General features: G+C 49.3%; 1 protein-coding gene across 1 annotated transcript in view; it reads left to right on the forward strand.

Annotated features, from left to right (window-relative positions):
- LOC125537071 (calcium-dependent lipid-binding protein-like) overlaps nucleotides 1–21,101 on the forward strand; it is a 37,730-nt gene extending 16,629 nt beyond the window's left edge. The window contains exons 10-11 of the mRNA XM_048700362.1: nucleotides 19,957–20,124; nucleotides 20,506–21,101. Of these exons, the coding sequence (XP_048556319.1) occupies nucleotides 19,957–20,124; nucleotides 20,506–20,877 (540 nt within the window). The 3' untranslated portion in view covers nucleotides 20,878–21,101. The remainder of the gene's footprint in view (nucleotides 1–19,956; nucleotides 20,125–20,505) is intronic.
- Nucleotides 21,102–25,484: the final 4,383 nt, after the last annotated feature.

Raw genomic sequence — 25,484 nt, forward strand, 5'->3', positions numbered from 1 at the left:
GGAGGCGCACCGTGGTCGCCCGGCCTCCTCGGCCGCGCTTCCATTCGGCAGAGGTGCTCCCGGAGTTCGTCGTGTGGTCGGAGTAGCCGTCCGGCACTTGGCTCCAGCTCCCGCGCTCCTTTACCGGCAAGCTGCCGACCGCAGGTCTTGACGGTTTCTGGTTGCAAGCTGACGGTTGCTGTAGCAAGGCCTCGTGGGCCGTGGTGGAGGTCTTCGCGGACAACGCGGTCCTGGCTCATGGCTGGCAGACATTCGCCCGCGCGCGCGGCTTGACCAGGAGGTGCATCCTCCAATTCAAGTACGACGGCGTCGCGACCCTCTATGTGAGGGTTTTTGGGGAAGATGGCCGCCGCGCAGGGTGCTGCCCCGAGGACAGCGGTAGCGACGACGGGCCCTTAACAATGGCCGCGACGACGCCGGAGGCAAGCTCGCCCTTGGCGACGGTCGTGGCTCGTCTGGCGGCGGCAGCTCCTCCAGTGAAAGCTCCAGCAGCGGTGGCTACGACCAGCCGTCACGTCGCCGGGCTCGCTATGAGGACGGTGGTGGGTCGTCCTGCCGTCGCGCTCCGGTGAAGCGCGAGGAGGACTCCGGCTGGGGGGGGGGGGGGGGGGGGGGGGGGGCTTCGGGAGCCGCCGCGGATGCGCGTGCCGCTTTTGCTCGTCCTTTTCCTTCCTGCATTCCAAGAAACAAGTATGGGGCCCTGCGTGGGCGTGTAATGAACCGTAATTTTCATGCCATTTGTGTTACGTTTATTGTTCCTGTGTTGTATTATGGCATTCGTGCTTCATGTAGACATAGCGGGATAACTTAGCTGGATGCGCTCGTGGTAGTTTCCTGTCTCGTGAGGGCGCGCCCTCCGGCCCCTGGTGAGCCCTCCTTGCTGCTGGTTCGGGTGTCGTTAACCTCGGAAGGCGTCACAAAGCTGTGGAATTTGTTAGGACGTTCGTCGGGTGCTTTATCCTTCCCTGTGCGAGGCCTCAGGCATGGGCTAATCATGGCCTAGCACACCACGTCGCGGTACTCGTGGGGCACAAACCTAGAGGGGTGCGCCAATCGCGAGCTCAGTTGAGGATGCCTCGCGAAGGTCAGGGGAGCCGAAGCTCTGGAGCGACAGGGCTATGGCGAGGTGCGTCCGTGGCTTAGGCTAGCCCATCGCACGCACACACCTGCCCAGCCCCCACGCGAGACACACGAGGGAGAGCGTCGGGCAACTGCCATCCTCCCTGGCGCGAAACAAAGAACCAGACAAAGAAGTAGAGAAAAGAAAGGACTCAACCGAACAATCGAGAAACGCCAGAACTTCAAATTTCATTAAAAGGTTGTAAGCCAACTACAGAATGCAAATGAACATCCGCGTTCGGCACTTAGTCTAGTCTTCTCACCAGCACGGAGCTAAGTGCTGCCACTAGGACGTGGGAGGGAGCCCCCGAGGCCCGAGGGCAGCACTTCGGAGACTCCGGGGCGTGTACAGCCCCCATTCATTATTACGTGAGAGTGTTTCGAGCGGAGACCTTCACAGGCACCGGGCCTTGCTTCATGGGTAGAACTTCCGGAGGTGCTGGATGTTCAAGGCGTTCTGGATGGGGATCTCGTCCCGCGTCTCCAGGCGCACAACGCCAGGCTGAAGACGCGGGCAATCCTAAACGGGCCCTCCCACATGGATGAGAGCTTATGCAGCCCTTCCTTGGAGAGCACCCGCCTCAGGACGAGATTGCCCATCTCGAGCGTCCTGGAGCGGACGCTGCGGCAGTGATACCGCCGCAGCGCCTGCTGGTACCTCGCCGCACGGAGCGAGGCTTGGTGGCGGTGTTCCTCTCCCAGCACGAGGTCCATCCTCCGCATGGCGTCCTGACATGCCTCGTCGAACGCCAGGACCCGTGCGAAGCGATGCCTGACCTCGTGGAGAACCGCTTCGGCTCCGTAGACGAGGAAGAACGGAGTCTCGCCTGTTGACTTGGTGGCGGTGGCGCGGATGGACCACAGCATGGACTGGAGTTCGTTGTACCAGCCCCTGCCGCAGGCCTCAAGCTTTTTTTTGAAGGTCCTTGTCTTGAGGCCCCTCAGGACCTCCGCGTTAGCGCGCTCGGCCTGGCCTTGTTTCTAGGGTGCGCCACCGAGGCGTAGCATATCTGCATTCCAAGGTTAGCACAATATGTTTTGAAGAGATTGCTAGTGAACTGCGAGCCGTTGTCGGTGATGATGCGATTAGGGATTCCGAACCGGCTCACGAGGCCCTTGATGAACTTGACTGCGGAGCCGGCTGGGATGGTGCGGACAGCTTCCACCTTCGCCCACTTGATGAATTTGTCGATGGCGACGTAGAGGTAGCGGTAGCCCCCGGGTGCTCGAGGGAATGAACCCAGGATATCCAGCCCCCAGACCGCAAATGACCACGAGAGTGGGATGGTCTGGAGGCTCTGAGCTGGTTGGTGGATTTGCTTGGCATGGAACTGGCAAGCCTCGCAGGATCTCACCAGCTTGGTTGCGTTGCTGAGTGCCGTGGGCCAGTAGAATTCGCTACGGAACGCCTTGCCCACCAAGGTGCGTGACGACGAATGATGCCCGCAGTCTCCGTCGTGTATGTCAGCTAGCAGTTCATTCCCCTACTCCCTAGAGATACATCGTAAGATAACATCATTTGGTCGTTTTCGGTATAGCTCACCTTTCCGGATGCAGTAAGTAGTAGCCTACCGAGCTACGCGCTCAGCGTCCTCCTTCTCCGGCAGAGTCCCTTGCAGCAGGTATGCCTTGAATTCTTCAGTCCAACACCCCTGCTGGGGTTCAAGCGCAAGGAGCAGGCGTGCTCCTGAGGTCGGGCCACAAACGGGAGCTCTTGAGGTCGGTGCCGGGGGGTGCTCCTCCTGCGACGGTGTAGGCTCCGCAGCCGGGGGGGGGGGGCGCTGAAGGCTTAAAGAGCCGCTCCTCGAAGACGCCAGGCTCCTAAGGCTAATGCCTTGACGCCCTCTTGGCGATATCATCAACGTCCATGTTTGTACCGCGGGGCACATGCTGCAGTTCTACGCCCAAGAATTGCTTCTTCATTTTGCATACCTCCGCAAGGTACGCCTCCATGTGCTCGTTCTTTGGCTCGTACACCTTGTTGGAGAAGTTGACGAGGAGCTGAGAGTCGCCCTTGATGGTGAGGCGCTTCACTCCCAAGGCCGCCGCAACCTTGAGGCCGGCGATCAAACTTTCGTACTTCGTGATGTTGTTGGAGACCTTCTAATGAGGAATAATAGATGAGGAACATGAAAATATAATCATATGTCAAATCTGTTGTGCTATTTCTAGATACTTCTGTTGTGGTCTAGTATTTCTTTTTTTTCTTTATCCTATCTACTGTTTTCCAGAGTCTTCTAGTTGTTAGTAGCTATGAGTAGAATGGTGAACCTTAAATAATGTTTCTAGAGTATTCCAGCTATAAGTAGAAGTATGTGAAGACTTCCCAAAGCCCTATAAATAGAGGTCCTCACCTCTACTTTGTAACTGGACTAGGTGCCCCTACCTATAATAGAACTTGTTGTTCTTATCTAAGATCTTGAAGTAGATCTTGTGCCCTAGGAGTTCTGGATTAAACTCTTGCTGCCCTATCAGCCTAGATTCGCCTCTAGGGCGATATCTAGCGCAACACGTTAAAGTTGTTCCTTCAACACTTGTGCTGTACACATTGTAGCAGCAAGGTGGAGTTGCTCCTCCATAACCTTTGTGCTGCTTCAGGTGGTATCAGAGCCTCATTGACCCATAATCGTTCTTGCTGTCCTCTTCGAGAGCAAGTTGGAGCAAGCAATGGAGCAATTGGAGAAGATGATGGATGCTGCTGAACAACAAATCAAAGAGCTGCGTGAAGATCTTAATAGGAGATTTGACCAGCTGGTTGAGATGATAAGAAAGGGTGTCCCCCCTGCTACCAATGAAGGAGATTCATCTAAAGAAGAGGAAGATGTTCATCAAGGAAGAAGGAGAGGTAATCTTGGAGCAAGACCGCCACAACAACATGTTCAACGTGCTTCAAGAAGGCCAATTTATGTTGAAGCTTTTGAAGGTGAAGAATATGATGATGCCTTTGAAGAACCAAATCTTTACGCATATCGGAGAGCACCCAACCCTACATATGCAAGAGATACATACAAAGTGAAAGCTGAGATCTCAAGTTTTAAGGTCATGGAGGTTCCGGAAGATCGTAGAGTTTCTTTGGTCGCATACAAGCTGAAAGGAGCCGGTGCATGGTGGTATCACGTTCAAGAGGAGCGCAGGCTGAGAGGAGAACCTCGTACGAGAACTTGGCGGCAAATGAAAAGTTTCTTAAAAGGAAGATTTTTGCCTGCTGATTATGACCAGATCTTATTTATCCAATTTCAAAATTGTGCTCAAGGAAATAGGACTGTTTCAGATTACACGGAGGAGTTTCTAAGGCTACAAGTGAGGTGCAACCTTGCTGAAACTGAAGATCAACAAGTTGCAAGGTACATCAATGGTCTCAGTGATACTATTCAAGATCGATTGATGATGCAATAAATCTGGCCCATTGATCAAGCACAAGCTCTAAAGGCCGAGAGGTTTGTGAGGACAAGAAAGGCAACTAAAGCTTCATATCCTCTATATCCTCATACCGAAGGCTCGTCTAGGAGTCAGCCTAATAGAGTGGAAGAAAAGACGGCTCCACCAAAGGCAAAACAACCCATCCAGAAGCAAACTAGAGGCAAGGGCAAGTTTAATGAAGGCCCAAAATGCTATAAATGTGGTGAAGATATCCAACGGCTGCCCACTAAGGAAATTTGTTAACACAACTATCCATGATGGTGAAGGCGATGAGGAAGAATACGAATCTGAAGATGTAGAGGGACAAGAGGTTTGTCAAGAAGAAGGTGAAGAGGTGGTATGTGTGATTCAGCGTCTCCTATGTTCCACACCACAACCTGACGACACACAAAGGAAGAAAATATTTGAGAGCAAATGCACAGTGAATGGCAAGGTATGCAAGTTAGTGATTGATAGTTGCGGCTGCGAGAATCTTATCTCCCATAAGTTGGTGAGCCATTTAAAGCTTGATACTCATGATCATCCAAACCCCTACACTATTGGGTGGATCAAGAAAGAAGTGAATATGAGGATCACCAAACAATGCAACCAGCCACTTTCCTTGGGCAAGCATTATCGCTCAAATGTGTTGTGTGACGTAGTGGGAGACCTTGGCAATTTGATGTGGATACTACACACAAGGGCAAGGAGAACTCTTACTCTTTCATTTGGAACAAGAGAAAGATCATTATCTTACCAAACAAAACCGAAGGTAATACCTCTAAGGAGGAGGGGAAACCTATGTTAACTATCTCCCATACCTCTTATGAGTTTATGGAAGACTTGAAGGAGGCAGATTTGTGTGCTGCACTTGTTGTAAAGGGAGAAGAGCACCTGATTGTTGAAATTCCAGCAAAGGTATGTGGTTTATTGGCAGAATTTCAGAACATACTTGGTGAGCCACAAGGCTTGCCACCGATGAGAGGAATTCAACATAGAATTGACTTAATTCCGGGAGCAAGTCTTCCTAATCTTCCACACTATCGAATGAGCCCAAAAGAGCATGATATATTGAAGGAGAAAGTGGAGGAATTGCTGCAAAAGGGGCACATTCGAGAAAGCATTAGCCCATGTGTTGTACCAGCCCTGCTCGCGCCAAAGACAGATGGATCTTGGTGCATGTGTACAGACAGTAGAGCCATTAACAAGATCACCGTAAGATATAGATTCCCGATTCCCCGTCTGGATGATATGTTGGATCAACTTAGTGGAGCAAGAGTGTTCACAAAGCTAGATTTAAGAAGTGGATATCATCAAATCCATATAAGACCCGGGGATGAATGGAAGACCACCTTCAAGACAAAGGAAGGGTTGTTTGAATGGCTAGCCATGCCATTTGGACTCTCAAATGCACCAAGTACCTTTATGCACTTAATGAATCAAGTCCTTAGACCCTTCTTATTCCACTTTTTTGTGGTCTATTTCGATGACATCTTGATCTATAGCAAGGATGATGATGAACACTTTGATCACATTCGGAAGGTGCTAGAAGTACTAAGGAAAAATGAGCTCTACGTCAACTTGAAGAAATGTGTTTTCCTACAAACACAACTTCTTGTCCTAGGATTCGTCATAACATGTGATGGCATTCGTGTTGATGATTCTAAGGTTGAAGCAATCCGAGAATGGCCAACTCCTAAGACCATTTCTGAGGTAAGAAGCTTTCATGGCCTTGCAACGTTCTATAGGCGATTTATGAAGAATTTCAGCACTATCATGGCACCAATTACCGAGTGTTTGAAGAAAGGAAAGTTCCAATGGACATAAGCAGCTGAAGCTATTTTTGATGAGATTAAACAAAAGCTATAACAAGCTCCTGTCTTGGTACTACCTGATTTCAACAAGATTTTTGAGTTGGAGTGTGATGCAAGTGGAGTAGGCATTGGAGCTGTCCTATCTCAAGAAAGGAAGCCCATTGCTTTCTTTAGTGAGAAGTTAAGTGAAGCTAGACAGAAATGGAGTACCTATCAGCAAGAATTATACGCCGTTTTCAAAGCGTTGAAAACTTGGGAAGTCTATTTGCTGTCCAAAGAGTTCATTGTTTATAGCGACCATCAATCCTTGAAGCATTTTAGAAATCAAAAGCATGTTGGCCGCATGCTAGCAAGATGGGCAGCATATCTGGAGAGGTTTAACTATCTCATCATGCATAAATCTGGAATAACTAACAGAGTGGCCGATGCTTTGAGTCGTCGTGCATGTCTCTTGACTTCTTTTGAAGCTGAACTTCCGGGCATGGATCAAATAAAGGAGTTGTATGAGGGTGACGAAGACTTTGGCCATATTTGGGTAAAGCACGCAAGGGGCCAACCATTAGGTGATGACTATTTGATGTAAGATGGATATCTCTTAAAAAATGATCGTTTGTGCATTCCAAAAAGTTCTCTATGTGATAAGCTGGTTAGAGAGCTCCATTCAAGTGATCTTAGTGGCCATGTTGGACGGGACAAGACTATCGCTAACCTGGAAGCTCGCTACTTTTGACCACAACTAAAGAGAGATGCTGGAAAGTTCGTTCAACGGTGCCCCGTATGTCAGACCTGCAAAGGCCAAGTCCAGAACACAAGGTTATACATGCCTTTGCCTGTTCTTGTTCCTCCATGGGAGGACATTTCTATGGACTTCGTCTTGGGCTTGCCAAGAACAAGACGAGGAAGTGATGCTGTATTTGTGGTCGTGGATAGATTCTCTAAGACGGCTCATTTCATCCCATGCCGCAAGACAACGGATGCTCATCATGTGGCAAACCTATTCTTTCGAGAAGTGGTCAGACTTCATGGAGTTCCAAGGTCCATTGTCTCAGACCGTGATAGCAAGTTTCTTGCTGCATTTTGGCTCACTTTGTGGAAGCAATTCAACATTGAATTGAAATTTTCTAGCACTGCTCATCCACAAACAGATGGACAAACGGAAGTGGTGAACAAGTTTTTGGGTAATCTGATCCGTTGCATTTGTGGAGAAAGAAAGGGGCAATGGGATTTGGCTTTATCTCTTGCAGAGTTCTCCTACAATAACTCCAAGCATAGGTCCACAGGAAGGAGTCCTTTTTTCCATTGTCTAGACTAAAGTTCAAACGCACGTGGTGGACCTGGTGAAGCTGCCATCAAGGGGAAACTCAAAATCAGCATTGTCCTTTGCTGATAATTACACCGAGTTATTTGAAGAGATTCGAGACGCTTTGGAAGCACAAAATCAGAAATATAAACAACTTGCTGATTGCAAAAGGAGGCCATAATCATTCCAAGTCGGTGATAAGGTGATGGTCTACCTTTGAAAAGAAAGGCTGCCTTTAGGTGTTAAAGGGAAACTTAGGCAGTGAAGGTATGGACCCTTCTCTATCGTGAGGAAGATAAATGATAATGCTTATGTGATAGATCTTCCAAACGATATGGGTATCTCCAACACTTTCAATGTTGCGGACTTGACTCTCTATCATCCAGAAGAAGCGCTCTATGAAGATAACTCGAGGGCGAGTTCCAAACAACCAGGGGAGAATGATGAGGAACAATAGATGAGCAACATGAAAAATATAATCATATGTCAAATCTGTTTGGCTACTTCTAGATACTTCTGTTGTGTTCTAGTATTTTTATTTTTTCTTTATCCTACCTACTGTTTTCCAGAGTCTTCTAGTTGTGAGTAGAATGGTGAACCTTAAATAATGTTTCTAGAGTATTCCAGATATAAGTTGAAGTATGTGAAGGCTTTCCAAAGCCCTATAAATAGAGGTCCTCACCTCTACTTTGTAACCAAACTATGTACCCCTACCTATAATAGAACTTGTTGTTCTTATCTAAGATCTTGGAGTAGATCTTGTGCCCTAGGAGTTCTAGATTGAACTCTTGCTGACCTATCAGCCTACATTCGCCTCTAGAGCGATATCTAGCGCAGCATGTTGAAGCTGTTCCTTCAACACTTGTGCCGTACACATTGTAGCAGCAAGGTGGAGTTGCTCCTCCACAACCTTTGTGCTGCTTCACCTTCTCACCCCGCTGGAAGCAGAGCTGCACGACGTAGTAGAGCTTGTTCTGGGTGGGCGAGATGAGCACAGCTCCAGCCCCCGCGCCCTGGCGCGCGAAGGCGCCATCGAAGTACATGACCTAGCCGTCTGGTGCTTCGCTCCCTGGCGAGAGAGACTGATCCTCGCATGCTTCGGGCCCTGGAGCGTCAGTCCATTCCGCCATGAAGTCGGCGAGCGCGGGTCCCTTGATGACCTTGGTGGTGCTGAACTCCAACTGGAAGGCCTGCAGCTCGATGTTCCACTCAGCGACCCTCCCCGCCGCGTTGGGGCTTCGGAGCACCCTCTCCAGCGGGCAAGCTGAGACGACCTTGATGGGCGGCCCTGAAAGTAGTGGCGTAACTTGCGCGAGGCCACGAGGAGCGTGAGCAGAAGCTTCTACGGCATGGATAGCGGGCCCGCGCGTCTCGCAATACCGTGCTGACGAAGTACACCGGGTGTTCGACGAGGACGAGAGTGTTGGTGGAGTCCGAGATCTCCTGAAGCCTGGGCGCCTCCTGAGGCCGGGGGACCTCCGGAGCTTCATTGCCTACCGGGGCCACCGCAACCTCAGGAGCGTCGTTTTGTAAAGCTTGGTCATCTGCCGGTGTCGCTAAGGCCTCAGGGGTGCCGCCTGGGTGCCGCACCATCCCGACCGGATGTGCAGCGCCGTGTGGCAGGTTCTTGCCCTGGCGCTCTTCCCGGACGGCCACCAGTACTGCGCTAGTGGATTGAGGTGTGGCAGCCAGGTAAAGCACCAGGGGCTTGAGAGGATGAGGCGCCACCATCACCGGTGGGATGGTTAGGTATCTCTTGAGGTCTTGAAACGCCATGTCGGCCTCCGGAGTCCACTCGAACGGGCCCTTCTTCATCAGCTTGAAGAACGGGAGGGCGCGCTCTCCCAACTTGGAGATGAAGCGCCTTAGTGAGGTTATGCAGCCCGCGAGTTTTTGCATTTCCTTGAGAGTCTGCGGTGGGCTCATGTCTTCTATTGCTTTGACCTTCTCTGGGTTCGCCTCGATCCCCCTGTACGACACGAGGAAACCCAGCAGCTTGCCGGAGGGGACACCAAACACACATTTCTTCGGGTTGGGCCGCAGATTTACCTTTGCGCAGGCTGGCAAAAGTCTCCTCTAGATCCTGAATGAGGGTCCTAGCCTCCTGAGATTTTACCACAACGTCGTCGACGCAGGCTTCAGCATTTCTTTCGAGCTGTTGGCCTAGGGCGATGTGCATCAGCCGCTGAAATGTCGCCCCAGCGTTACGCAGCCCGAACGACATGCAGGTGTAGCAGTACACCCCGCATGGGGTTAAGAACGCCGTCTTCTCTACGCCCTCCACTGCCATCTTAATCTGGTGGTAACCTGAGAAGGCATCTAGGAAACATAACAGGTCGTACTCGGCGGTGGAGTCGACGATCTGATCGATGCGCAGAAGCGGGAACGGGTCCTGGGGGCAGACCTTGTTGAGGTTGGTGAAGTCGACGCACATGCGTTCTTTCCCGCCCTTCTTGGGCACGACGACGGGGTTTGCCAGCCACTCCGGGTACCGGACTTCGCGGATGACACCCGCCGCCTGTAGCTTGCGGGTTTCCTGGACGATGAAGGACTGCTTCTCTGTGGACTGTCGTCGCGCCTTCTGCTTCACCGGGCACACATTGGGGCACACCCTCAAGTGGTGTTCGATTACTCCCCTCGGGATCCCTACCAGCTGCTTGGGTTCCCAGACGAATACCTCTTTGTTCGTGCGCAGGAATTCACCAGTGCCTCTTCCTGGACTGGGTCGAGGTTGGCACCTATGGTGAAGGTGGCTCCTGAGGCCCCGTCCTCGTCGACCGTCACCTGCTTCGTCTTGGCCCGATCTTGGGAGAATAGTTGCTTCTTCTTGGCCGGCGCAGCCCCTTGGGTCTCGGGTGCTGCTTCACCTGCGGGGCGCGCCGCCGCCATGGCCCTGAAGCGAGCTTGAGGGACATCAGGGCCTCCTTGGTGTTCCCAGCCACGGTGAGGACGCCGTTGCTCCCCGGCATCTTCATGAGGTTGTATGCGGGGTGAGTTGCCGCCATGAACTGAGCTAGGGCTGCGTACCCGAGGATGGCGTTGTACGGGAGGCTGATGTGAACGATGTCGAAGTCGATGAGCTCGGTGCGGTAGTTGTCGCGGGTGCCGAAGGTGACGGGGAGGCGGATCTGCCCTAGGGGACTGGTGGAACCGCCGCCAACTCCGGAGAAGGGCTTGGTGTGACGGAGGCGGCCGTGCGATACGTGGAGCAAGCCGAAAGCTTCCACGGAGAGCACGTTGAGGCCAGCCCCGCCGTCGATGAGGGTCTTGGTCATCGCCATGTTGCAGATGGTGGGCGTGCAAAGCATCGGGATCGTGCCCGAGCCAACGGTGGTCGCCGGATGGTCCCCTGAGTCGAAGGTGAGGTCGGCCTTGGGCCCTGCCCATCCCGGGGGAGATCCCTGCTGCACAGAGGCGGCACCCGTTTGGCGGAAGAACTGCTTGAGGTGGCGATCTGAGGGCGGTGCCTGCGAGCCGTCAAGGATGGCCGCATCGGCGGGGGGGGGGGGGGGGTGGTGCTTCGAAGCGTGTGACGAAGAGACCGCGCAGCTCCTCCCAGGAGGCTATCAAGGATCCTGGCAGGCTGAGCAGTCAGGCGCGCGGCACGCCGGCCAGGGCCATGGGGAATCGGTTGGCCATGACCCTGTCATCTCCTCCGGCTTCCCGAACGACCTCCTCGTACACTAGCAGGAAGGCGGCTGGATCTGCCACGCCATCGTAGCGAGGCGGCATATCCGGGTTGAACTTGTGCGGCCACTGCACCTGTCGCAAGGCGGGGGCGAAGGTCCGGAGGCCCATGACGCCTCCATGCTCGCCCGTCGATCTGGCCGACGGGGTGGCGCCTGCCATGAGGGCCGAACGGAGGCCGGGGGGGGGGGGGGGGGGGGGTGGGGGGGACGAGCGGAGAGGCGGGGCTCCGACGCACTCCTACCTGGCGCGTCAAATGTCGGATTGCGGGTTTCGGCTAACCCTTGAGGTTCGAACTCTGGGGTGCGCACGAAGAACACACTCTCTAATTCGCTTGCTCAACGATCTCACGGCCTAGCTCGACGAACCCAAGGAACAAGAGACACAAGGGTTTATACTGGTTCGGGCCACCTTGCGGTGTAATACCCTATTCCAATGTGGTGTTGGTGGATTGCCTCATGGGCTATGGATGAACTAGTACAATGGACGAACAGCCTCAGGAGGAGGTGTTCTTGAGCTCGGCGAGCCGATAGATGCGAGGATGGAATGGATCCGATCCAAGATGAGTCCCCCCTCCCTATGATGGTGGCTAGTCCTATTTATAGAGGCCCTGGTCCTCTTCCCAAATGTTTTAGGCGGGAAGGGATCCCACATCGGCCAAGTTTGAAGGGGGACAACTAGTACAAGCTATCCTGACAAAAGGTGGTCTTCGCCTGCCAAAGGCTCTGGTGGTGACGTTGCAGTGGGCTCCGTGGTAACCTCCGTCCTGCCGTCCTGCTGGTCTTGGTCTTGTTGCATCGATATGGAAACCTTTGCCTGATGCCTTGGGACTCCTTGCATGCGCCTGCCTCTTTAGCACGAAAGAGGAAATTGGTACACTGCGTCCGTTGGCGCCCACCTGGCCTTGGTCGTCATGGCTCACGTCACGTGAACCTCGCGAGGTGTCCTTGCATAGAGATCTTCGCTCCTCGGGAGCCATCCTAGTGAGGCTGCCTCCAGGGAGGTCTTGGCGTCGTCCGCCTCGCGAGGCTTGGCCCCTCGCGAGGGTCTTGAGCTGCTGCTGCTAAAGATGGGCCGTACCAGGCCGTTAGTGGAGCCACGCTCAAGTCCGCAGGCAGGCAAGTACAGGCACCCCCGGTCCCAGAACGCCGACAGTGAAGAAGCGAGACGCGACGATCACTCAGCTCTGCATCCAATGGTCCACTCTACACGCTGATGGCACCACGTAGGAGGACTACGACGTGTTGCGCCATTGCTACTCAGACGTCGTCATCTGGGAAGAAGCAGCGTCACAAGGGGGAGCGACTGTCATGCCTGCATTTCAGGTCTCTAATACTTCCTAACCCCCCCCCCTTCCCTCCCCCCCCTCAAATGTAAAGGGTATGCAATAGCATTGCATTTGAAGAGGTGTAATACTAAAAAAAATGATAATCCAAATCCACGCCTTGAGAATGTCGTCGTAGCATGAAGAGTCTTCAAAACCCGCTGAGTCAGGCCAAAGGGATAACAAAGAGAAGGCACATCAGAAAAAGACACCACATCTGTAGAAGATACAAGATAAGTATGAAGAGAAGATGAGTTGTCAAAAGAAGATGGCACATCAAGATAATAAAGCATTGCGCAGAAAATCATTGCCCACGACAATCAACGTTGAAAGAAGCTCGATGGCTAAGACAATGGGCGTAGATCAACAAAGCAAAAGGAGTCCATGAAAATCCTATGGAAAACAATAAGGGCATGTAGGCCGCAAAAGTTGTATAGAAAGGACCAGGACCAGAGAAAGGCTGACAAACAAAGATATGGTGGACTCACATGGCATGAGAAACACAAAATATCAATGGATTTGGTGAAAGCAACGAAAAGATAGAAAACTAGAAAGCTGGGAAGCATACACGGGACGAAGATGCAAAAGCCATTGTGAAAGCAGAAGAGAAGCTACGGAGAAAGCTGTGCTGACGAGATGCCGACGAGCAGCAGCAAAGAGGAGCAACCGTACATGAGGACCTAGCAACGCAAGTAGCAGATGTGAGCAGCGGTAGTAACTACAGGGAAGAGCCAACACGAGAAGCAAGCAGCATGCAAGGAGAAATGGTTTTTAACGAGAAAAGCACTTCTCTTATGCAGGTTATCTACAGATGTATTGGTATGCTCCGTTTATGGTCGTCTCTACAACGTGTGGAGAATCGAGACTTGTTTAGGGGGGGGGGTGTACATGCTTGGAGAATACGGCGGGGGATACTTCTACCCGACATGGATGGCAACATGATCTTAGGATTGGCCCTCCCATGGTTTAGGTGTCATACGGTCTTGTCATGATTACTTGTATTTCGCCATTTTTACTTTCTGAGTTTGGACTTGATTTGACTATGTGCATCTTAGTTACGCAGAGGCCGGGTGTAATACTTAGACCTTTTAAGTAATAAATGCCCTTTATCGAAAATGTGAGGAGCAGCATGAACATCACGCAACAGATCGGACCAAGCCGAGAAGCATGGCGGCCAACCAGCTGCCCGATCTAGCAGACAGGCACATGTGAAGCGGACGTGCAAGCCCTGGCGGACCGAACGATAGCTTCGATCGAGAGGCAGCCAGAGGCGCGCGCGTGCAGCCGGCTAGGACGGCGGATCGGCGAAAGGCAACAACGCGTTGACCTTGTCTAGATCGATCTGGTCGGTTGGAGCGACAACCTGGAGCAGCGCAAGATGGCGGAAGCCTGCCGGCGGGATGGCAAAGCACGTAGTGAGATTGAGGTACGGCAACACGATTCTGGAGGAAATTGGGCAAAAAAGCAGACGAGGGCGGATTTGGAGGTCAATGGGACGACCCGATCTGGTAGGTGTGCATTGACCAGAGAGGAGAAGCACGGGGGTGACGGGAGTAGCGGCCGGCAGCAGGAGATAAGGCAGCGACGACCAACGGCCGTGCATGATTGGATTAGGAGGTTGAGTTGCGGTGCTCGAAAACCCCCTTAAACCTAGGCTCATGATGTATCATGTTATGATGCAACTTATCTCTATTGCATAGCCGATGGGCATATATATATTACACATGATTTGGGGTACGAGGAAAGGAAACATAGTCTAATAAGGACTCCTAGACCAATGCTAATACTTCCTAACTCCTGCATCGGACTGAAAGTGCACTGGTTAGTGCAACGACACGAGTTGGGCCATGATATGCTAGGAGGGCCCAAGGGCATGTAGCTACTTAAGAGTCCCAATGGTCTCACCCTTTTGTGCTTCCTCACCTGCTCCCTCTCTCTTCTCACCTACACCCCTCCTCTTGATCCTCAATCCATCGGGCATTACACGCCATGGTGAGATGGCCTGGTGAGGCCTTCGGGATGCGGCACATAGTGTAGATCTTGCGCCGATGGAAGGCGGTGTGGCGGAGAAGGTTGGGGGCGCCGTGATGTCTGGCAGAACAGGAGGCGTGCCGTTTTTGGCCCTCTGTCTCTGGCGCAAGATCCATAATTGCCTTCTGATTTTCTTTGGAAGAGAGCGTGATGGATCATGGGATAAAAACTGGTGGATCTTGGGGTAAAAATTCGTGGAAAGAAATTGTAGGGGGGAGGGTGTGAGGAGTTGGATGAAAGGACGTGTGGACGACAGAATGTTGCGTTCTTTTTAAGTACTCCATCTGGCCACAAATGGAGTATAGGATGTTCTAACTTTATCTGAATCTGATGTATATAGACACGTTTTAGTGTGTTTGTTCACTCATTTCAGTTCGTATGTAGTCCATATTGACATATCCAAACCATCTTATATTTGTGAACGGAGGAAGGAGAGATCCATGGGCCAACCTTTTCAATAAAGGGTGCTTTTATTAACTCAAAATGTAGCATCAAGCGGATACAAAGCATGATGAGCAACACCCGGCCTCTGCATAACTAAGACGCACACAGTAGTCATATAATACCGACGACATGCCTATGTCGAAGGAGGTGGTGGACCGATTCGGAGATTATGCTGCCATCCATGTTGAGTAAAATCCTCCTAGCCAACTGCATACATGAGATTCATGGGCCAACGTATCTAGCAGAGTAAATATACATAGTTATATAAATGAGAAGTTGATGGGAGAAACTACGTTAACATCGAGGACTTTGATTCATGAGTAGATTGTGCACCTTTCATGCAGTAACTTTAGTCTTCGGACTAGCCGGCTAGTTTATGAACCTTAACATTATGTCGGTGCTAGAAGAAGTCCTGACATTAAATGTTATTAGCATAATTTTGATGTAAAAATAATTATAATTATATTGTCAAGTATATGGTAATGGGACTAAGAGTTCTAGTGTCGTGGACGATCTCCTAACGTAAGGGAACGGATTACCCGCTTTTTGTTCATTGTCAAACTTTTGGTTGACGGTTGTCGATGATAAATGGAATTATCTATGACCTGGCACCTCAACACCGTATCAACAGCCCCTACTAAATCTATAGATAGGTTATCATACCAAGGAGAAGCGCCGGCGAGCATGGAAGAGACTTTCCATCCAAGTACACGACCATGGCCAAGATCTAATCCTCATCCACGGCAATCAAGAAGCAGCATCCGCAACAAACAAGTAGCAACTAACAATTAGAAGCAGCTATTGCGTAAAAAGTAACATCTGACTAAGCATGATCAACAAGCAACAAGCGACTATCGTCATCTGACCTGCGATGTGCATCAAGTTCAACATTCGTCATCATTCGATGACCTGTCACCCAACTAAATGTCAAGTTTGACTACAAGCCAACAACACATATCAAACAGAAGACTCCGCACCCCATCGAGGACAAAGACAAAGAAGACTACGCGTATCTATGTCGACCCACTTGTGAACCAAGCTCCATTATGAATATTGATGGGGGGCTTGTCGTATAAGCGGACCTCACTAAATCTACGTTGGAATTACTTATTGCCTGGCACCTCAACGTCGTATCAATGGGCCCCACTAAATCTACAGATAGGTTATCACACCAAGGAGAAGCACCACCGACCAGGGAAGAGGCTTTCCAACGAAGTACACAACATCAAAGGAAAACTCTACCATGTAGAAAAGGCTATACGTGTTGTAAACCAACAACAGTCCGACTCCTATCCCTATACGCCCTACGCACCGATATGGAGTCATCCATACCAGAGCTATATAAGGGGCAACAGGGGGACCATAGGAAGGGGATCCTCTCTTTTTTCGCCTAGTTTAAGCGTACACATCACGTAGAAGATTTCAGGCGCTGTTAGGAGCTAGGGTTCTGCTGGTTCTAGGGCAGAGATTGTAGGGGAAAGATGGAGGAAGACGAGGTCGAGGGCGCGGCGGCCGGCGGCTGGGCGCCGTCCTTGCGTGGTGGAGAAGAGGCGGCGGTGGCGCAAGAGGCAGCTAGGGTTAGGTCTCTCGGCTCCCTAAGGGAAGCCGAGCAAATACTGATTGCTTCTTGCTTGATTAGATTGATACATCTCCTCTCCTTATATAGAGAGGTTTACTTGACTCCTAAGCGAACGACCCTAATAACGATAAGATAATTGGGCTAAGCCCCTAATAACGATAAGATAACTTGGGCCACAGCCCACTGGGCTAAGCCCCTAATATGCCGGTCATAACACTTTTCCCCGCCTACACAAACAGCTCGTCCTCGAGCTGTAAGGTGGGGAAGCGCTTGCTGAACTCCTCAGGGTGATCAACCAGCGTCAGACACCTCCGCGATAGCTGGGGCGGCCAGGTCGCCGAGCCCGGCGGTGACGGCGTCCTCCTTAATGTAGTCTGCAGCCTCCAGGTAGAAGAGTCGGGGGCAGACGTGGCCGGGCATGTAGGTCTCGTCGCAGTTGAAGCACAACCCTTGGCGGCGACGCTCGAGTAGCTCGGCCGAGGTGAGCCGGCGGAACGGGCGCGCCGTGGTCGCGGCAAGGGGTGCCGCGGAAGCCTGAGCAGGCCGACCCTGCGCGGGAACATCCGGCCAGGGTGGCGGCCCAGCGGCCCGGGACGGTGATGCCTGCTGGATGGCCACCGCGCGGCGCTCGGATGCGCGGGCGTAGTACATGGCCGCCTGGAGGTCCTGGGGTCCCTGCAGCTCGACGTCCATGCGGATTTGATCTGGCAGATCGCCGACGAAGAGTTCGGCCCGCTGGTGAGCTGTCACGCCAGGCGCGTGGCACGCCAGGGCCTGAAAGCGGTCGGTGTAGTCTTGCACCGTAGAGGTGAAGGGAAGGCGGCCCAACTCCGCCAGCCGGCTCCCACGTATCGGTAGTCCGAATCGAAGGAGGCAGAACTCGCGAAAATGCTCCCATGGGGGCATGCCGCCCTCGTCCTGCTCGAGGGCGTAGTACCACGTTTGTGCGGCGCCGCGGAAATGATAAGAGGCGAGCGTCCGTTGCCCCTGAAAGAACTGCTCGCACTGGTTGAGCCAGTTGAGGGGGCCCTCAGCGCCGTCGTAGGTGGCGAAGGCGAGCTTGGCGAAGCGCGGCGGTGTCTGAGCATGACCGTCGTGAGTGTACGGCTCGGCGGTACGGAGCAGCAAAGAGGATGGCGTTGGTCCGGTGTGCACATGTGGTCCGCAGGAAAGCGGTGGCCCGTCTAAGCCAGCGTGGAAACCCGCGGAGTCGGAGGGCCCGTCGTACGGCAGGGAGGGCGCCGGCTGGTCCGCGGCCATGGGGTAGACTGGCGGCGGTGACGTCCCGGCCAACCAGGCCGGAAGCTGGGACGGCGAGGGTGGGAACCGCACTTGCTGAATTGGCACGCCCGCCGGCGCAGTTGTAGTCAGCCCGGTGCTGGGCGGCGGAGGCGCTGGCAGCGGCAGCTGCTGCTGCCTGGAAACAGCGGAGGCGACGGGCGCGGCTATGGCCGCGGCCGGCCATTGTGGCCAGATCGAGGCGGTGGCGGGGGCTGGCTGTAGCTGCAGCGAGGGCTGCAGCGGCCCGACCAGTGTCGCGGTGGCCCCGGGGTGCGGCGGCTGCCAGGACGGTGGCTGCCAGGTGTTATGGCCAGTTTAGCTAGGCCCACCGGGCAATCTTAGCCCACAAGTTATCTTAGTTAATTCTTATGCAAGTTATCTTAGGTTAATTCTTATGCAAGTTATCTAGGTTATAAATATAGGCTGTAAGACTCCTTTTGGAATTAAGCAATAAGCAGCGGCTAGGGTTAGAGGCGGCTAGGGTTCCGGCTCCCAGAGGAGCCAGGCAATAGGGATAATAATATTCTTATTGCTTAATTCCAAAAGGAGTCTTACAGCCTATATTTATAACCTAGATAACTTGCATAAGAATTAACCTAAGATAACTTGCATAAGAATTAACTAAGATAACTTGTGGGCTAAGATTGCCCGGTGGGCCTAGCTAAACTGGCCATAACAGGCGCTTTCTGTCGAAATCACCACCACAACTCGCTGAGTTTCCCTAACTCTCCGGGCATCCCCCGACATTGTAATCCTCGATATTCTCCATATATAGGAAAGAGCAAGGTAGGAAGTAGGGCTTTTACCCACCTTGCGCGCCTGAACCTGGGTAAATAGTTGTCCCCCTTTACCTGTGTTCTATATCTACTGGTATCCTAACGTGACATCCCCGTGACTACAAATTTCATGTACTAACTCTAGTACCATTGTTACGACCCAACAAAAATCTCTCGACAGTGGTACCCTAATCAATACATTTTGTTTAATCAAATAGTCTAATTATAAGTGTTTCAAGTCTTTATGTAAGTGAGGAGCACAGATTTGCTGTTGGTTTCTCAACTATTAGAAACATTTGGTTTCCTTCTACCACAATTTTATAGGAAACTCTAATCATGATACTGATTGTACAATGTGGTGTTGTTGTAATTAATTCCTCGCATATCAAGTCTCTGAGTTCCAAACTAATGCTCAGAAGTCTTCATCTTCCTTTAAATCAATCAGAGATAGGCCTTTTCAGCAACAAAACTGGGCATGTGTGATCTGTGACATTGAAAAGTAGGAAGCTTGTCACAAATCCTATAGGGATAGAAAGTCATGAACACATTTTTCTTGCATGAATGCTGGATCTGTAATACTTGTAAGCTGTAACTTGCAGCTTTACTGCCAATTTTTTGTGAACTAAGCCAAATCTAAAAGGTTCTAGACAGAACTATTTTCAAAATTATATACTGAAATGGAAAAAATAACTGTACCAAAAGTTAGGAACCTTAGCTGACACCATCCCCTGTTCGGAAAATAATTAGCACTTTACATCTAGTATGTCGTTCATCCCCTCTTGTTTGAACGTTTGAGAAATTTTGCTTGGATGAATTTTTTACTTAATTAGCCGAAGAAGTACCATAAGTTGTTCATATCTCTTTTTTTGTCTTACTATTTGTTATGTGGGGCCAGAAGTACCAGCGCTTGACCAAGGAGAGGGCCACACGCCTGCTGCTGCGTAAGGCTGAGATATGCCTTATATATCTCTTAATTAGTTATTCCCTTTTATATAGAGATTTGTTTCCAAGTTTGTTAGTCTGGCTTAACCAGCAATCCAAGATTAGACTGGAATATAGTCGCAGGCTATTTAATGCCTTATCGAGCACAGCTGCAACCTCGTTCTGGTTCAAAGGGTTCATACCACTGTTAGTTTTACAGTTTGTTGTGCTGATTTCTGAGTACTACTGGGTAACATATATGTTTGTTTTGACTTGTACAGGTTTATGATGAAGACAACCTTCAGCAAGACAAGAGGCTAGGTGTGGCTAAATTAGCAGTGAATAATATTGTGCCCCAGACTCCCAGTGAAATCACTCTGAAGCTTATGCAGTCAGTAGATTCACTTAAGATTAAAGACTACAGGGATAGAGGGTCATTACATCTTAAGGTTAGAGTGAGTTTTCTATTGTCCGTTTCTGCCAATGTTGCCTTCAATCTAGAGAATCTTATAATAGATGTTAAAGCATACACAATTGGAGATTGTTATTAGCATGGTTATATAACTTACAAGCATATCCTATTTGATTTCTTTGCTGGTTTACTAAAGTCATATCCTTGTGCATGTGTAGTTTGAAACATTGCTATCCAGCTTGGATTTTGTCAAGTCTGCTATCATAGTGAACTAATGAGTAACTGCATATGTCATGCATAAATAAGCACCGACTTGTTTAGTCCTGATCGCGTGAACACGTAATAGTAAAATGATGTGGTTTGACTGCACAGTAAAATTTCTGGACAAAATGATGCATCTAATATTTTGAGTCTTCAGGTCATGTATCATCCATTTACCAAGGAAGAACAACTGGAAGCCCTGGAGTCGGAAAAGAAAGCAATAGAGGAGAGAAAGCGGCTGAAGGAGGCAGGGGTAATTGGCAGCACGATGGATGCACTTGGTGGCGCAGCATCACTAGTTGGTTCAGGTGTTGGATTTGTGGGCACTGGCGTTGCCGGGGGTGTTGGGCTCGTGGGCTCAGGGCTTGGTGCTGGCGCTGGTCTGGTTGGTTCTGGTATTGGTGCCGTGGGCAGCGGCCTTGGTAAAGCTGGGAAGTTCATGGGGAGGACTGTGACAGGGCACTTGGGCATGTCTCGCAAGAGTGGTAGCAGCTCCACTGTTCCCCAACCTGACCAGCCTTCTGCATAACTTGATGTACAGTGAGAGTAGCGTGTCATCTTTACTTTTGGTTAATTATGAACATACTTTCGGTTTGCATTCCAGTGTGCTGTATCTGCGGTGCAACTCATATAAACTACTATTTGTTGGTTTCTTTATTGTATTTTATGTGAACAATATCCTTGACAGATTACTGTAAATTACAACAACTTTCACAAACTAATGCAACAGAACGGTATTTAATACTTTCCAAATGATAAGTGTCACACATCATGTGCGTGGCACTCCGGACCTGGCATTTTTTATGACAATTGCAGTCACGCAAGGATGGTAAATTCTAGTGACACACAAGTTTCTATTAAAAACAAACTGAAGCATGAAAGTTGCCATACACTAAACCTACTGTCGAAAGCGTTTGGAGTTGACATGTGCTCATACATGACGTGTGGCATTTATCAGGTCATAATCATTTCCTGTATTTATCATCATCTCCTCTTATTCTCGTTGTGATCAGCTAGCCTTCTTGTCCGAGGTACTTCCCCACGCCACCTCCCCTCCCTTCCCTAGACCTTATAAACGAGTTTGCCAAGTACGTCGTCTCCTACCCGTACCTTGCCATGGATTGTTTCTTTCGATCCCGCTTGACCCACCTGCGCCGAAGGAGACGAGCTCCTGGATTCCTCTCTGTGTACTTCAATTTGCCTTTCTCCTGTACTTGTTGAGGGTCCAAGTGGTAGGTCTTGCTGTACTTTAATGTGTGGTGGATTACTACATGAAGCTGGATTTATTTAGCTAATGCACATGGATGCATGGACGTTAATTACTACATGAAAATATTAAGGGCCCCTTCGAAGGATTTTTCAATATTTCATAAGATTTTTGGAGTATTGGAATTCTTAGCAATTTTCCCAACATTTACATTTTATTCGTAGGATTGGATCCTATCGGAACTTTTTTCTTAGGAATCATTTGCACTACATTCTATAGAAAATCTAGCATACACTCCAACCTACTCAAAATATTTCTTTGGTTTGCCCTTGATGCAATGAAACGTGTATTGAAGTAACTGTAGTTGGCCGATGTTTCTCAAGAGTTGTGTTCTTGCTCAATATAATTTGAAAATCCTAAAATCTAAAATAGCAATGCATTTTCTTTCCTACCTAACATGTTTTTCTTTAGCCTTTACGTACATTCAGAGCAAGTGCATTGTTTGTTTGATGGTTCTTTTTTTGTAGTTCGAGCAACATACTCTAAATGACATACACTCTGATTTGAAGTTGTTGAAATTTCAATGTACCTCTGTAATATCTAACATATTATTATTCACTGGTTGAAGCTGTTCTTGTAGTCTTATTTTTTATTATGAGAACTTCATAGGTGTTGTACATGCTCATGTATACTTATTTCTGTTAGTATCATCTTGTTAGCTTTGTGATATGTTTCTTGATTGGTTAGTGATGAAATGAATTCGCGGAGCCTCGAATGAATTAGGAAGAGGGAAGAGGATGATGGTGATGAGAGGATTCTCTTAATTTGGCTTATATTGAACCAAATGCTTAGTAGAGGACCAAACGAGAAAAAGTTATGGCATAGCTTCATCCTATATGGCAAGAAACATGTTAATGAAATCCTTGGGGGAATGTTAAGAACTACCTTGTGCTTTTAGGATGGAGTCACACATATTTAAAAAATAGGTCTGGCATCATATCTTAGAAGGGAAATGTTGATAGAGGACCCAACAATCAAGATGGAGGAGAAGGGACTTTTTTCATTTATAATTGTTCCACACCTCATCGTTTGAAGATCTTCATATGGAATTCTGACACATCTGATGGACCTTTGACAAGTACATAGTCTTTCTTCGACATCATACCCACTTTATCTTGTTGATTTTCAAGCATCTAAGTATCGATGAACCCCATAGTAAGATCGCGAAAAGATCCAATATTCTTTCCATACTTTAGGTTCTCACCTCAACACTTCCAAAAATCTTCTCTTATCTTCTTAAAGTTTTGGATATTGACTTTCAATCAATTTCTTTGCAAAATTGCATACCTACCATAGATGGAACTCATACCGATCACCATCATGTGACAAAGCAGCCCCCTTTCAGAGTTGGAAGGGAACTCTTAACCAAAATATCATGGCTGCATGTAACTTTGACCTAAACATCACACTAATCTCATGTGGTTGGGAGGGTTCAACTACATATGCTAGAGTGCTCTAGTATGCTATGTACCCCAACTTTAAAGTACCCAGACAAAAGTTTTATTTAGCTGATGGTGGTTATGAAAATACCACATCCTTCCTTCCAACACATTAGGGTGTCTAGTATCACCTCAAAGAGTTCGACCATGGACACCATTAGACATATAACTATGATGATTTGTTCAATCATCGACATGCCGTGTTGTGCAACCATGTGGAAAGGCCCTAGGAGGTCTTAAGAAGTATTTCCTAATTCTCTGTGTTGGTACATTCCATCAAATAAGAAACCAAGTCAAGATTCAAGCATCGGTGGTAGTCTTTCATAACATCATCAAATGCATAATGGTGACGAGACTTGGCTTGACAACCAACCCAATAACATAGCTCACATTCATTTCGTTGACCTTAGACGGTGATGATCACCAACATGGGAACCACTAGTAGAACAAGGTCCTAGGAAAAAAATAGGGGCGAAATTGCTATGAGGAGGTAGGATGATTGTAACATGAGGAGCTAGTACACCCGCAAGCTAATTTGTTGAGCTATTTTGAAACCCAACCCCCAATTCTCGTGTATTAGTATGTCCTGCCGCATCCTGGTTGGCAAACGTCGTGGCAGTCGAACTCTACCCTTTTTGGACTTCCTCCTTAAAGGCACCTTGCCAAAGGATCAGGAAGAAGCTTGGCGCATCGTGCGTCGCTCCAAAGAATATGCCATCATCTATGGTGAGCTCTACAAGCGAAGCACCCCTAGGATCTTCTGAAAGTGTATATGTGAGGAAGAAGGCAGAGACCTCTTTGCGACATACATGAAGGCGTACGCGTACACCATGCCACAACACTCGCTCTGACAGACAAAGATTACCTTCAAGGTTTCTTCTGTCCTACCGCCATAGTATCCGCCAAGCACATCGTGCACACTTGTCTCAGTTGCCAGAAGTTTGTCCATCAAATCCACATGCTGGGAACTCAAGACAACCCCCCTCACATGCCCCTTTGCTATGTCGGGGTTTGGATATGGTTGGACCTCTGTAAACTGCTCTCAAGGGCTTCAAACATGTTCTTGTTGTCGTGGATAAGTTCACAAAGTTGATTGAAGACAAGCCTATAACAAAACTTGATGTCGCTAGCACCATTAAATTCATGAGAACTATCATCTATAGGTATAGCATGCCACACAGATTATCACTGATAATAGCTCCAATCACTGTTGAGGATTTCCCTCACTTCTGCATCGATTAGGGCATAACTCTTGACTATGCCTCCATTGCACATCCTATGTCCAACGGAATGGTTGAACGGACTAACGGCCCCATGCTCTTAGTGTTGAAAATATTCATGATAATCGTTTATTATCCATGCTATAATTGTATTGACCGGAAACTCAAATGCATGTGTGGATACATAGACAAAAACATGCCCCTAGTAGGCATCTACCGGACTAGCTCGTTGATCAAAGATGGCTATGCTTTCCTAGCCATGGACATGAGTTGTCATTTGATAATGGGATCACATCATTAGGAGAATGATGTGATGGACAAGACCCAAACTATGAACGTAGCATATGATCATGTCAAGTTTATTGCTATCATTTTCTGCATGTCAAGTATATGTTCCTATGACCATGAGATCATGCAACTCACTGACATCGGAGGAGTACCTTGTTTTACCAAATGTCGCAACGTAACTGTGTGACTATAAATGTGCTCTACAGGTATCTCTGAGGGTGTCTGTTGAGTTGGCATGGATTAAGACTGGGATTTGTCACTCCGTGTGATGGAGAGGTATCTCATGGCCCACTCGGTAATACATCATCACAATGAGCTTGCAAGAAATGTGACTAATGGGTTAGCCACGAGATATTGTATTACGGAATGAGTAAAGAGACTTGCCAGTAACGAGATTGAACTAGGTATGGTGATGTCCTCACTTGTTTGTGGAACTACACAAAAGGATTGTCCTCACTTGTCTGTGGATGTTGTGAACATCTAGCAGACACGTTCGTATGACTACTTCATAGTTTAGTGCGCCATGCTTTACGACTCAGAATCGGGGCTTCAAAGACATTTTGAACACCATGGAACATATGAGATGTTCCAAGAGCTGGAATTGGTATTTCATGCTCATGCCTGTTTTGAGAGGTATGAGACCTCTAACAAGTTCTTTTCCTACAACATGGAGGAGAATAGCTCAGCCAGTGAGCATGTGCTCAGAATGTCTGGGTGCTACAATCGCTTGAATCAAGTGAGAGTTTATCTTCCAGATAAGATAGTGATTGACAAGGTTCTCCAGTCACCATCACCAAGCTACTAGAGCCTTGTGATGAACTATAACATGCAAGGGATGGAGATGATCCCGAAGATGTTTGCGGTGCTTAAGGTCGCGAAGGTGGAAATCAAGAAGGAGCATCAAGTGTTGATGGTTAACACG

Source organism: Triticum urartu, chromosome 2, assembly GCF_003073215.2.
Source record: "Triticum urartu cultivar G1812 chromosome 2, Tu2.1, whole genome shotgun sequence".
Taxonomy (NCBI): Eukaryota; Viridiplantae; Streptophyta; class Magnoliopsida; order Poales; family Poaceae; genus Triticum; species Triticum urartu.